We start from the raw sequence: 12,743 nt of genomic DNA on the forward strand, positions 1-12,743 counted from the left end.
GGGAGCCTGCTTCTCTCTCTCTCTCTCTCTCTCTGCCTCTCCCCCCTGCTTGTGCACACATACTCGCTTGCTCTCTAATAAATAAAATTTTAAAAAAATAAGATTATCAACCTAGTGGTGATATACAAAATCTGTGTATTATCACAGATAATGTGCTTAGTCTTTTCTAATGAAATGATTTAAAATGAATAACAACAGTAGTTATATCCAATTAAGCATCTACTGAGCTAGTACTTTTCATAGACCCTCTTGATAAATACAAAAACACCACAACCACTCTTAATGCCACAAAAAATTTTAAAAGATTTAACATCATGGCCAAAATCAACATAACGATAATAAGAATATGCATTTTAACACTTTTAGAATCACCAAACTAGGGTGCCTGGGTGTCTCAGTCGGTTAAGGGTCTTCTGTCAGCTCAGGTCATGATACCAGGGTGCTGGGATCAAGTCCCATATCAGGTTCCCTGTTCTGTCCTGTTCGGTGGGGAAGCCTGCTTCTCCCTCTTCCTTTGCCCCTCCCCCTGCTTGCACTCTCTCTCAAGCGCTCTCTCTCTCTCTCTCTCTGAAATCAATAAATTTTAAAAATCTTTAAAAAAGACTTACTAAATTGCACTTTATATAAATTATTTCAAGTTTTTAGACCAACACAATAAAGTCTGTCTTATTGTCTGTTTTACTGTATCAAATTTAGATACCATACCATGACTTTAACAATATTCATAAAGGAGGTAAAGAGATTTTTTAACTTAAATATAGAGATTTAAGTAACTTAAAAATAGAAACATTAAAATACCTCAAGGCACTTAAGAAATATATTCTCCAAACATTCTCCTTTGTCATCATATAAAACTGCCTATATTAAAACAAAATAAATGTTAAAAAGAAACAATATAATTCTGCTTTTCTTAAACATCTTCAATAGCAAATCAAAACTGTTTATATAAGTAAATCGTATCATGAGAGAAATACCCACTTTGTTCTGGATTAGAAAGTGCATCTACTTCAAATGTTTCCTAAGCAACTATTCAGTCTGTGCAAAAAAGCAAAAGCATATGCATAAGAAATTCACGAACTTAATCTCTACCAGGAGGATCCTGGAATGGAACTGGGAAAAAAACAGAATTGGAATGCATTAGAGGGCAAAACAGGAAGAAAGATAAGTAAACAAATTACAGTAATGGTGTGGCATGGAGGATTGGGGAGATGATCAGTGCTTGAAGTAAGTCATCAGCATTGGGATAGGAGACTTGTTTATGAGGTATAAGGAATAAAACTTTAAAAAGGAAAGCTACTAACTGGGAAAAATACTTACAAATCACATATCTGAAAAAGGTTTCAGTAAATATATAAAGAATTCTCTACAAGTTGAATGGAAGGAAAAAAAAGAAGCTATGGTAATTATAATTTTCTGGGTTTCTCCTTGTGTCTTTAGCCATTTTTTTTTCCTTAAAAGGTTAAAAATAGCAATTCCACTCCACTCAGTATAGAGAAATGAAAACCTGTCTCCACAAAAAACTGCACACAAATTCATAGCAACATTACTCATAACAGCCAAAAAGTGGAAACTCAAATGTGTATCAATTGAAGAATGGATAAATATGATATATCCACGCAATAGGCTATTACTGAGCAATAAAAGGAATAAAGTATTGAAGCATGCTTCAACATGAATGAACCTTGAAAGCATGCTATATGAAAGAAGTCATTCAATGAAAGGCCACAATTATATAATCCCATTCATGTCCAGAACAGGCAAATCTATTGAGACAGTAAGTAGACTAGTGATTGCTTAGGGCTGGGAGGTGGGTACTAAGTAGTGACTATTAGTGGGTATTAGAGTTCTTTTTGGGGTTACAAATGTTCTAAAATTAAACTGTAATGATGGTTGCAAAATTCTGTAAATATACTAAGAAACAATGAACTGAATACTTTAAATAGGTTAATTGAAGAGCATGTGAATTATATCTCAATACAGCTGTTTGAAAGATTGGTGTTTACAAAGGCTCTATCTTTTCTCTGCTATTCTTTACATTCTATACTCTATCCTTTCTTTTTTTTTTTAAGTAAGCTCCACACCCAGTATGGAGGAGTCCAACACAGGGATGGAACTCGCCACCCTGGATCAAGACCTGAGCTAGGATCAAGAGTCAGACACTTAACCAACTGAGCCACCCAGGCACCTGTCTATACCCCGTTCTTGAGTAATAACATCCACACAAAGCAGATCATGTCATGCTTCTGCTCAAATCCTTCCAGTATCTCCACAGCTCCCAAAGAACAAGAACAAAAGTTCAATGACCAATAAGGCCTAAATAATCCCCTTGATCTCCATTCTTATCCTTGCTCACTCTACTCCTAGTTGTTTGACTAAACGACTAGGAAAACATATTCATTTAGTTTACTGGCCTGTCTCCTCCCTGCTTTTTCCATGAAGTCAGAGATTCATGTGTTTTGTTCCCTCTGCATCTCATAGAACAGTGTGTAACTCGTGCTTACAAAATATCTGTTAAAGAAATAAATGAATGAATCACCTCCAGAAGCTTCAGATATCATCTAAAAGCCATATACTCCCCATCTGTATTAGTAGTCCAGAACTTTGCTGAGTTCCAGGTCTCTAGAGCCAATTGCTTAAATGTGTCCTATGACACTACAAATTCATTATGTTCAAGGGATGCCTGGGTAGCTCGGTGGTTGAGTATCTGCCTTCGGCTCAGGGTGTGATCCTGGAGTTCTGGGATCGAGTCCCAGATCAGGCTCCCTGCATGGAGCCTGCTTCTCCCTCTGCCTATATATCTACCCTCTCTCTGTGTCTCTCATGAATAAATAAATAAATAAAATCTTTAAAAAAAAATCATTACATTTAAAATGGAACTAAAAGTCAATTTTGGGGGTGTCTGGGTGGCTCATTCAGTTAGGCATCTGACTCTTGATTTCGGCTCAGGTCATGCTCTCAGGGTCATGGGATCTGGTCCCACATTGGGCTCCACACTCAGTGCAAGGTCTGCCTAAGATTTTCTCTCCCTCTGCCCCTCCCCCTGCTTCTGCAAGCACATGCATGCGCATGTGCTCTCTCTCTCTCGCTATATATATATATAAATCTTTTTTAAAAACCACCATTTTTCCCCTAACTTGCTTTTTCTTTTCAAAATATCTTATTCAGTACCATAATCACCATACAAAAGCCTGAAAATCATGGATTCTTCACACCTTCCATATCCAAGAACTTAAGATTCTATAATATTTTCATAATTTCTCTCTAATCATCCTTTCTCTCCATTGTCATTGCTAATGACTACTTGGTCAGATCCCCATCATTTTTGTGTTATTCTTTAGCTTACAGTCTTCTTAAATTCAGTCTTTCATCCTACACAGTTTAATAGTTATGTTAGACATTGCTGCCAGAGTGATCTTTCTAAAACAGAAACATGATTATGTTACTCTCTGGTCATAATTCTTTACTGGCTCCTAAAGCTTATACAAACTCTCTCATGATATGACTCCTGACTACCCCTTTAAGCCATACATTCTACTATTTCCCAATACGAGCCCTTCATTCCAGGTATATTTAATGGCTTCTAGTTCCCCAAATGTTTACGTTTCATGCCTCCATGTTGTTATAACTATGACACCAACTTTAGCTCCTTTCCCTCCAACCCATCAATTCTGTTTACAAAACAAAAAACAAATACTCAAAAAATACTCTTTATCTGGAAAGACTCCTCTGAACCAGACTTTGATATCGCTTCTATAGAACCCTAAGCATATCTCTATACATATTATAATCCTTATGTTCTTAGATAAAAGCTCCTTGAAGACAAAAACTATAATATTACCATTTATTGCATTCTTACAATGTGCCACTTTGTTAAGAGGTTTATACATTTTCTCATTTAATCCTCAAGACAACTTAAAGAGACCATAGGCCTTGAGAAGCTAAATAACTTGTCAAGATTATACATCTAATAAGTGAAGAGCCAGGATTCAAACTCAGGTCCATTTGACATTAACTGGTCTTCTACATTGCCTTTGTATGTCTTATTTAAATTGTCCCATTGCCTACCAGCAAAATATGTTTATTAAATGTTGACTCAAATAATGAAGATGATCAACCCTGACAGCAAAGACTTGGACAGGTAAAGGTAATACTAGCAAGAGAATAAGCACTGGCTTGGATTTGAGAAGAAGGGTGTTATTTAGTATACAGTGAGATTACTAACTTTCCTGGATCACAGAAAATCCCTGCGACTAACTTGAATTTATCTTGTTTTCATAAGACTTATCAATGCAAAGGATAAAATGGACATTCAATAGATACATGCTATAGTTGAAGATAAAGTTGGATTACAACACTAGTGTGACCCAATATTATAATTTTGTACCAGAGGACAGAAAGGATATGCAGAATTTAATCGGAGATTTTTAATATTACAAAATCTGTGAGACTTTGAAGAGTTGGCCCAACCAAATAGGAAAAACGTTTTTTAGAAAATTACATAGAGGGCAGCCAGGTGGCTCAGCGGTTTAGCGCCGCCTTCAGCCCTGGGCCTGATCCTGATCCTGAAGATCCAGGATTAAGCCCCACCTCAGGCTCCCTGCATGGAACCTGCTTCTCCCTCTGTCTGTGTCTCTGCCTCTCTCTCTCTGTCTCTCATGAATAAATAAATAAAATCTTTAAAAAGAAAAAAAAGAGAGAAAGAAAATTACATAGAATATCATCAACAGTGAATGGATTCATTAGTTTAGGACAAATCAAATGATGAAAAAATATGAATGAGGACTCCAATTTAGTTGGGACAGTAACATTTTTATTTAAAGTTTGTTTACTTATTTTTATTTAAAGTTTGTTTACTTATTTTTTTTTTTTGTTCACTTATTTTTAAAGTAATCATTGTGGGGCTCAAACTCATGACCCTGAAATCAAAAGTCACACATTCTTTGGACTGAGCCAGCCAGGCGGCCCCTATGGGAAAGTGCCTTTTAACTCCTGAAACATTTGAAATGGACAGTGATAAGGCAGTAATTCAAACCAAATATAGCAATGTTTTGAATTAAGATCATGAATAGGTTTTAGCAATTATGCACCCAATGATTTTAAAGCATTCTGTGTTATTTTAATTTTCAAAAAATATTATTTATTTTAAAGTAGGGGCACCTGGGTGCCTTCGTCGGTTTAAGTGTCCAACTCTTGATTTTGGCTCAGATTATGATCTCAGCGTCATCAGATCAAGCCCCACATCAGACTCTGTGCTGGGTGTGGAGCCTCCCCTTCCCCCTCCACCCCTATCCGCCATCCCTGCTCCCTCTTTCTCAAAAAAAACTTACTTATAATGTTTCAATTTACATTTTACATGCATCTAACAGATTAGACAAATTACACATTTATGACTCTAAATGTGTACTTAGAAATTAATTTTGGGTGTTACTTTTTAATTGAAAAATGGTAAGTTAATTTTACTATTTATAAACAGGATTAGAAAACTTATAGTATTTTAAGAATAATTATGTTTATGTTTAATTTCTTAGATACACTAGAAGGATTTAATTGGGAGGCTGTTGTTTGTTAGGACAACTATGGTGCTAAAGAAACTCAGGGACAGCTGGCTGGCTTAGTCAATACAGTATGTGAGGCCTGATCTTGGAGTTAGAGTTTAAGCCCACCTTGGATGTAGAGAGATCACTTTTAAAAAGAGTTGGGGGCGGTGTGGGGCTCCTGGCTAACTTGATAGGAGCATCTGACTCTTGATCTCAGGTTTGTGGGTTCAAGCCTCATGTTGGGTGTGATTACTTAAAAATACTTTAAAAAAAATAAAGAAAAATTTAAAAAATCAAATAAATTTATAAATTTAAAATATTTAAAATTTTTATGTTTGTTAACAGATTATTAAAAGTATCTAACTAGAGCAACTGGGTGGCTCAATTGTTTGAACACCTGACTCTTCATTTCAGCTTGGGTCATAATCTCAGGGTCATGAGATTGGGCCAGGCATCAGGCTCTGCACTGGGCATGGAACCTGTTTGGAATTCTCTCTCCTTCTCCCTCTGCCCACTCACACTTAAGAGCTCTCTGTCTCTCAAAATAAAAAATAATAATAAGATAAAATCATTTTTAAAAAAGTATCTAGTGGGGCGCCTAGGTGGCTCAGTCAGTCAAGCATCTCTCTTCAGCTCATGTCATGATCCTAGTGTCCTGGGATCTACCCTAGTAGGGCTCCCTGCTGAGTGGGAAGCCTGCTTTTCCCTCTCCCTCTGCCCTTCCTCAGCTCTGCTCACTCTCTTACTCTGCACTCTATCTCAAATAAATAAAATCTTAAAAAAAAAAAAAGTATCTAGCTTGTACAACTAAGTTGACTGAACACTAAACCCATTGAAAGTTAAAGTTAATAGGATTTGTAAATTGAACTCCAAGGCTGAAAGCAAAACTAGTTTTTCACTTAATTTTAATTAATTAAATGTTAATTTACAAATAAGTAGGCTCTCTACATTGAAAAGCTTCTCTTATAACTTCACAATGATAGATAAGTGGAGTAAGAACAGAATATAAAGTAAGTCAGAGAAAGACAATTATCACATGAAGAGAGGATCGTAGGGGAAGAGAGGGGAAAATAAGACAAAATCAGAAAGGAGACAAACCCTAAAAGGTTTTTTTTTTTTTTTAGGATTTTATTTATTTGAAAGACAGAGAGAGAGAGCACAAGCAGGAGGAGCAGCAGAGAAAGACCGAGAAGCAGACTCCCTACTGAGCAGGGAGCCCAACACAGAGCTTGATCCCAAGACTCCAAGATCATGACCTGAGCCAAAGGCAAACATTTAACTGACTGAGTCACCTAGATGTCCCAAGACTCTTAACTATAGGAAACAAACTGAGGATTGTTGGAGAGGAGGTTGGTGGAGGGATGGAGTAATGGGTGATGGGCATTAAGGAGGGCATATGATGTAATAAGCACTGGGAGTTGTTTTTTTTTTTTTTTAATTTTTTATTTATTTATGATAGTCACAGAGAGAGAGAGAGAGGCAGAGACACAGGCGGAGGGAGAAACAGGCTCCATGCACCGGGAGCCTGATGTGGGATTCGATCCTGGGTCTCCAGGATCGCGCCCTGGGCCAAAGGCAGGCGCCAAACCGCTGCGCCACCCAGGGATCCCAAGCACTGGGAGTTATATGTAACTAATGAATCACTGAACTCTACCTCTGAAACTAATAATACACTATATGATAATTGAATTTAAATAAAGTTAAATTAAAAAAAAAGAATATGGGAGATCTTTAACTGAAGATCAGGACTAAAGAGCAGTTCAATAAAATCTTTTAAAAATAAAAATAAAAGTTGCTAAGAATAAATCTTAAAAGTCCTCAACACAAAAAAGAAAAGAAAAAAATCTTGTTAACGATGTATGCTGACAAATGGTAACTACACTTATTGCGATCATTTTGTGACATATACAAATATCAAATCATTATGCTGTATACCTGAAACTAATATAATGTTTTTTTAAAAAGATTTTTATTTATTTATTCATGAGAAACACAGAGAGAGACAGAGAAAGAGAGAGAGACAGAGACAGAGACACAGGCAGAGGGTGAAGCAGGTTCTATGCAGGGAGCCCGATGTGGGACTCGATCCTGGGACTTCAGGATCACACCCTGGGCCAAAGGCAGGCGCTAAACCACTGAGCCACCTAGGAATCTCTAATAGAATGTTAAATGTCAATTATACCTCAATAAAAATATACAGAGCAGATTGCTTTCCCTAATTCGGTGGGCCTCATCCAATCAGCAGAAGGACTGAAGAGAACAGAAGCACTGAGTAAGAGAAAATTCCTGCCTGTCTCTGAGCTATGACAGGCGTGCTCTCCTGCCTTTTGACCCAAACTGAAACACTGGCTCTTCCTGAGTCTCCAACTCAGAACTATTGCGAAGAATAGAGGAGCCAAGAATGTTGCATAAGGTTATGAGTACTGGTAAGAAAAAATTACAATTCAGTACATGGAGACACTTGGAATGAGAAAAGAAACCCATAAAGGAGATAACCATATCTAACAGAGTAAAAGACAACCTAGGTAAATAATTCTCTCAAGACTGATAGGATCATATCATAATCAAAGTAAATGATTCAGAGAAAATGTGAAAATAGAAGAATTCTAAGGCAGCCCGGGTGGCTCAGCCCAGGGTGTGATCCTGGAGACATTGGCAAGTTTCCTAAAATGGTGTGTCAACTCTATATGTATCATTTCACTGAGAGCATTACGGTGTTAGAAATATATTTTAATATAGTTTTTTTTGTATCATTAAATTCTTATTGCCTGCAAAGAAAAAATGTGCCAAAATTACTATAAAGTTTTATAGAAAATCTAATTCAAATTTTAAAAATCAAAAAACAAATTAAATAATGTTTACTGAACTTTTAAAATGCACAAATTAATCAGTGTAATGTGGCAACTTCTGTTTTCATATTGTATCAGCTTACGGACATATCCAACATTTTATCCTCTACAGGGTCTTCTTAATATTCGATCAAAGGCAAGAATCTAGCTTTCTTTTTTTTTTTATTTTTTTTTAAGAATCTAGCTTCTGTAGTCAACTGCTTTGCACTTACTTTGTTTCCTAAGTGAGTGATCTTCAGAATTCCATCTTGCCACACTTTTGACTTCTTCATCTTTTGATGAGTATACAGTACCTTATTTTCAAAAGTACAAAAGAAATGGTTTCTATTTATATGTATTAAATATTATACATCCTTATACCCTTCCCCACATATAAAAAATATTTAGATATATTTTATTGAAATAAAAGATACCATAACAATAACAACAAAACATCAGGGCCCCTGGCTGGCTCAGTCGGTAGAGCATACAACTCTTGACTCAGGTTTGTGCATTCAAGCTCCATGTTGGGCATAGAGCTTACATTAAATAAATAAATAACAAAACATCAATTTCAAAAAACAAAACTTGGTAGTAAAAGAAAAAACAGGGTAGAAAGGACACATAAAATTTAAGGAGAAAACTGAAAACTAAACAAAAAAAATAATTTGGGGCTTCTCAGTCATCAGTGGGAGGGCAAAAATTTGTTGGGTTACACATAGTCATAATCTATACTCAAAATGTAGTCCAGAGACTCCTAGAGATTCCCAAGACTTTTTTCAGGGGTCTTAAGGTCAAAACCATTTTCTTGATGCTATTTGTCTTTTTACTCTCATTTCTTTGGGAGTGCATAGTCATCTCCCAGGGTTATGTAGGTGCAATGTTGCAAGATTCAATTTCAGACTGAATGCAGGGATGGATATAAGAATTTAGCTGTCTTCTATTAAATCAAATGTTATGGAGATTTGCAAAAAAATGTATAGCAATGCTACTCTTTTCAGTGTGTTTTTTTCTGTTGTTGTTTTGGAAAATATAGCTATTTCCATTTAAAAAGTATTTATGTTCAATATAACAGGCTATTTTTAATGAATTAACAAATATTTTTTATATTTGTTATAATTTCTCATATGAAAGACATCAATAGATATAAGCCCCATAATCAAAATTCTCTGGGGTAGTTAATTTTTTTAATATGGGGATCCCTGGGTGGCTCAGCGGTTTAGCGCCACCTTCAGCCCAGGGCGTGATCCTGGAGACCCGGGATTGAGTCCCACGTCAGGCTCCCTGTATGGAGCCTGCTTCTCCCTCTGCCTGTGTCTCTGCCTTTCTCTTTCTATCTCATGAATAAATAAATAAAATCTTTAAAAAAAATTTTTTTAAATAGAGGATTAAAAAATAAATAAAGGAAAAAGGAAATAGTGAAAACTTGTACAACTCACAATAAATTCCTGGCTTTCCATTATTTCTTCTAAAATTATAAATCAGTCTGGTCCAGAAAATAGTCGGGGTTATTCAATTATTTATATGATCTAAAATGAAAATAGACAAGAAATATTCAACTCTGATGAAAATAATATCAAATTCAACTGTTCCCCATAAACTCTTGACATGAGAAAGGAATAAGAATTCTAAGACTATGTGACTACCAAGGGAAACCCAGGTGTAATCAAATTATCTGATACTAAGCACACAATAAAAAAGTGACCCCATCCTGTGGAAAATGAATTTGCCAAGTAAAGAGAAAACTAAGTAAAATATATGAAATAATTAGCATTGTGTTTTCCAAGTGCCCTAACATGCATCAGAGAATGATCCCTCTTCCCCCAACAATTAAATTCCTTATGGAAAGAGCTTCAACTTTCCATTTTCTGAAATACTATGGCCACCACAAGACAGCCCCCCTTGTGTTTTGAATTTTTCCTTTTATGTCTTTAAGTCAAAACATCACAGTATCTAAGGACCTAATACACAAATTTCCTGTGCGAAGAACACTCTTTTCAGTATCATTGCAACAAGTACTGTATTTATCCTACGCTACTGGATAAAACTGTTATTGTGGGCAAATTTGGAAATCTAAATCTACTGTTGGTGAACTGAAGAAGTAAACAGAGATGCCAAAGAAAAAAATTTTTTCTAAAAAAGTGGTTCCAAAGATAGGATTCCTGGACCAATAGGATCGGGACCACCTGGTAACTAGTTAGAAATTCAAGTTCTTGGGTCCTACACCTGACCTTTTAAATCAGAAAGTCTGAGGTTGGACCCATACTTTGTTTTAATATGCCCTGAAGGTGTTAGTGATACATGCTCAAGTTTGAGAACACAGGGCTAAAAGACCTAGGAGAGATTCAATAAAACTATAATTTACAATTCTGGATTCAATTCCCTTCATAAATATAAGATATACCACATACATATTATGTATAAATTACATATATTTATTACTTGCCAGACACCTAGGTTGAGGTACTAAAATGAACAAATACAATTCCTAATCAAGGCATTTTCAGTAAAGCATGCTGATAAACAGTATTTACAATAAAACATGACAGAAATAAGCATAGGAGGAGCACCCAAATGGGTCTATGGCATCAAATAAGGCTTCCCCCTAAGAATGTAATGTCTAAGCTGTAAACTGAAATAATCATAACCAAAAGAAGATGCCAGGAATGTATTTCCAAAAAGAAATCAATGTATAAGGTCCTGTGAAAGACACACCAAGGCATGACCAAGGAATTCAGTTCAATTAAGGGGTCAAGTTAAGACAATGAATAGTGAGAAAGAAGATTGAAAAAATGAGCAATAGGAGTCAGAGGGCCTTCTATGCTATGCCAAGTTGTTTGAACTTTCTATAAAGGGAGTGCAAATGGTAGGGTTTTAAGAATAAGATTACATTAACTTGGGTTTTACAAAGATCGGTCTGGTTGCTGAGATAGGAGGGATAAGGGAGGGTAGTCCTGGTTTATTGCTGCCTGCAGCCTGGGGTGTGATCCTGGAGACCCAGGATCCAGTCCCACGTTGGGCTCCCTGCATGGAGCCTGCTTCTCCCTCTGCCTGCCTCTCGGCCTCTGTGTGCTCTCATGAATAAATAAATGAAGTCTTTAAGAGGCCTAAGTCCTACGTTCAAAGGAGTAAAAAACAAAAAACAAAGGAATTAAAATACCGTTTACCGTTAAATGGTTGAAATGGTATCAGCTAACAACATGACTTTTAAGTGAAAATTTAAAAAAAAAAAAAAATTCTGGGGACGCCTGAGTGGTTCAGTCCTTGAGTAGACGTCTGCCTCCCGCTCAGGGCGTGATCCCGGATCGAGTCCCACGTCGGGCTCCCTGCATGGAGCCTGCTTCTCCCTCTGCCCGTGTCTCTGCCTCTCTCTCTCTCTGTGTCTCTCATGAATAAATAAATAAAATCTTTAAAAAAAAATTTTTTTTCTAAAAATCTTCATCTATCTACGTCAAATGTTGACCCACCTCCAACGGGTAAAAGTTCAACGTGCAAAGTTTTAAAAGCGGTAGGGAAACCTCAGATGTTTGCAATAATTATATAACCACAGATGTGCACATTACCTCCCCAAAGATATTACCCATACGTCCTTATGCTACTTTATACATTCATATATAAAATTCTGTGTTCTCCATAAAATATGAACCATTCTTATTTATTTTTAAGTACGAGGAGATGTTTTTGGTCTTTTTGTTTTGGAACAAGCAAGATCTTTAGAATCCCTAAATAGTTCAGATTTAAAAGTTGCAGAGTCTCAAACCCAGTATCCTGTTAAGTCACTCAGTCCAAACGACCAAGAGAAGCCCACATTTCATTGCCAAGATAGTAATTACCATGATTCTGTGTAACCGAATGGCAATGAGACTTGACCCTCTGTCAGGCCTAAATAAACACCAAGAGCAAAACTCTCTCTGGTCCTTACGCTTATGCCGGAAGTGCAACGCAGAGGCTGGAAAGGCTGTGAACAGGAGGCATCGATTTTACAGAGATTCGGAGCAAGCCGCGGCTGTCACTCCCCACACCTGGTTCAAACAGCACCAGCAACGGTTCGCTTCCGGCGCAATAGATCCTTTCAACACTTTGCCCTAAATTGCGACGCCGCCTCTCGTTCAAATCCCCTTTCCTATCCACCTTCACTCCCAGAGAAGCAAATGACTTCACCTGTCCGTAAAACACTTTCGAATTTCTCCCGCGAAAGGCTGTGACGTCATCAACCCGGGACCGCACGGGATCAGGACCCACTGCTGAGCCCGCCCACAAGTACCGACGTTTGCAAACCGCCAATCAAAACTTCTCGTGGTCTGTGAGCCTCCTCGGCCAGCCTGGTCATCCGACGCCCCGCCCCTTGCGCCAGCTCACGCCCGTGACGCAAGCGACG

The 12,743-nt window shown here is 37.1% G+C and overlaps 1 protein-coding gene across 5 annotated transcripts in view; it reads right to left on the reverse strand.

The window, feature by feature from the left end:
• Window positions 1–12,626, reverse strand: part of ZGRF1 (zinc finger GRF-type containing 1) — a 77,037-nt gene extending 64,411 nt beyond the window's left edge. For 3 of the 5 annotated variants that reach the window (XM_041759603.1, XM_041759602.1, XM_041759599.1), the window contains exons 1-4: window positions 12,288–12,478; window positions 9,805–9,894; window positions 8,599–8,679; window positions 799–858 (exon numbers count right to left, since the gene is read on the reverse strand). In XM_041759603.1, coding sequence (XP_041615537.1) covers window positions 799–858; window positions 8,599–8,679; window positions 9,805–9,825 — 162 coding nt within the window. In that variant the 5' untranslated portion in view covers window positions 9,826–9,894; window positions 12,288–12,478. Of the gene's footprint in view, window positions 1–798; window positions 859–8,598; window positions 8,680–9,804; window positions 9,895–12,287; window positions 12,479–12,526 lie in introns of those variants that run through there. The other 2 variants (XM_041759600.1, XM_041759601.1) reach the window with 2 other exon arrangements.
• Window positions 12,627–12,743: the final 117 nt, after the last annotated feature.

This window comes from Vulpes lagopus, chromosome 6 (assembly GCF_018345385.1).
Source record: "Vulpes lagopus strain Blue_001 chromosome 6, ASM1834538v1, whole genome shotgun sequence".
In the NCBI taxonomy this organism is placed as follows: domain Eukaryota; kingdom Metazoa; phylum Chordata; class Mammalia; order Carnivora; family Canidae; genus Vulpes; species Vulpes lagopus.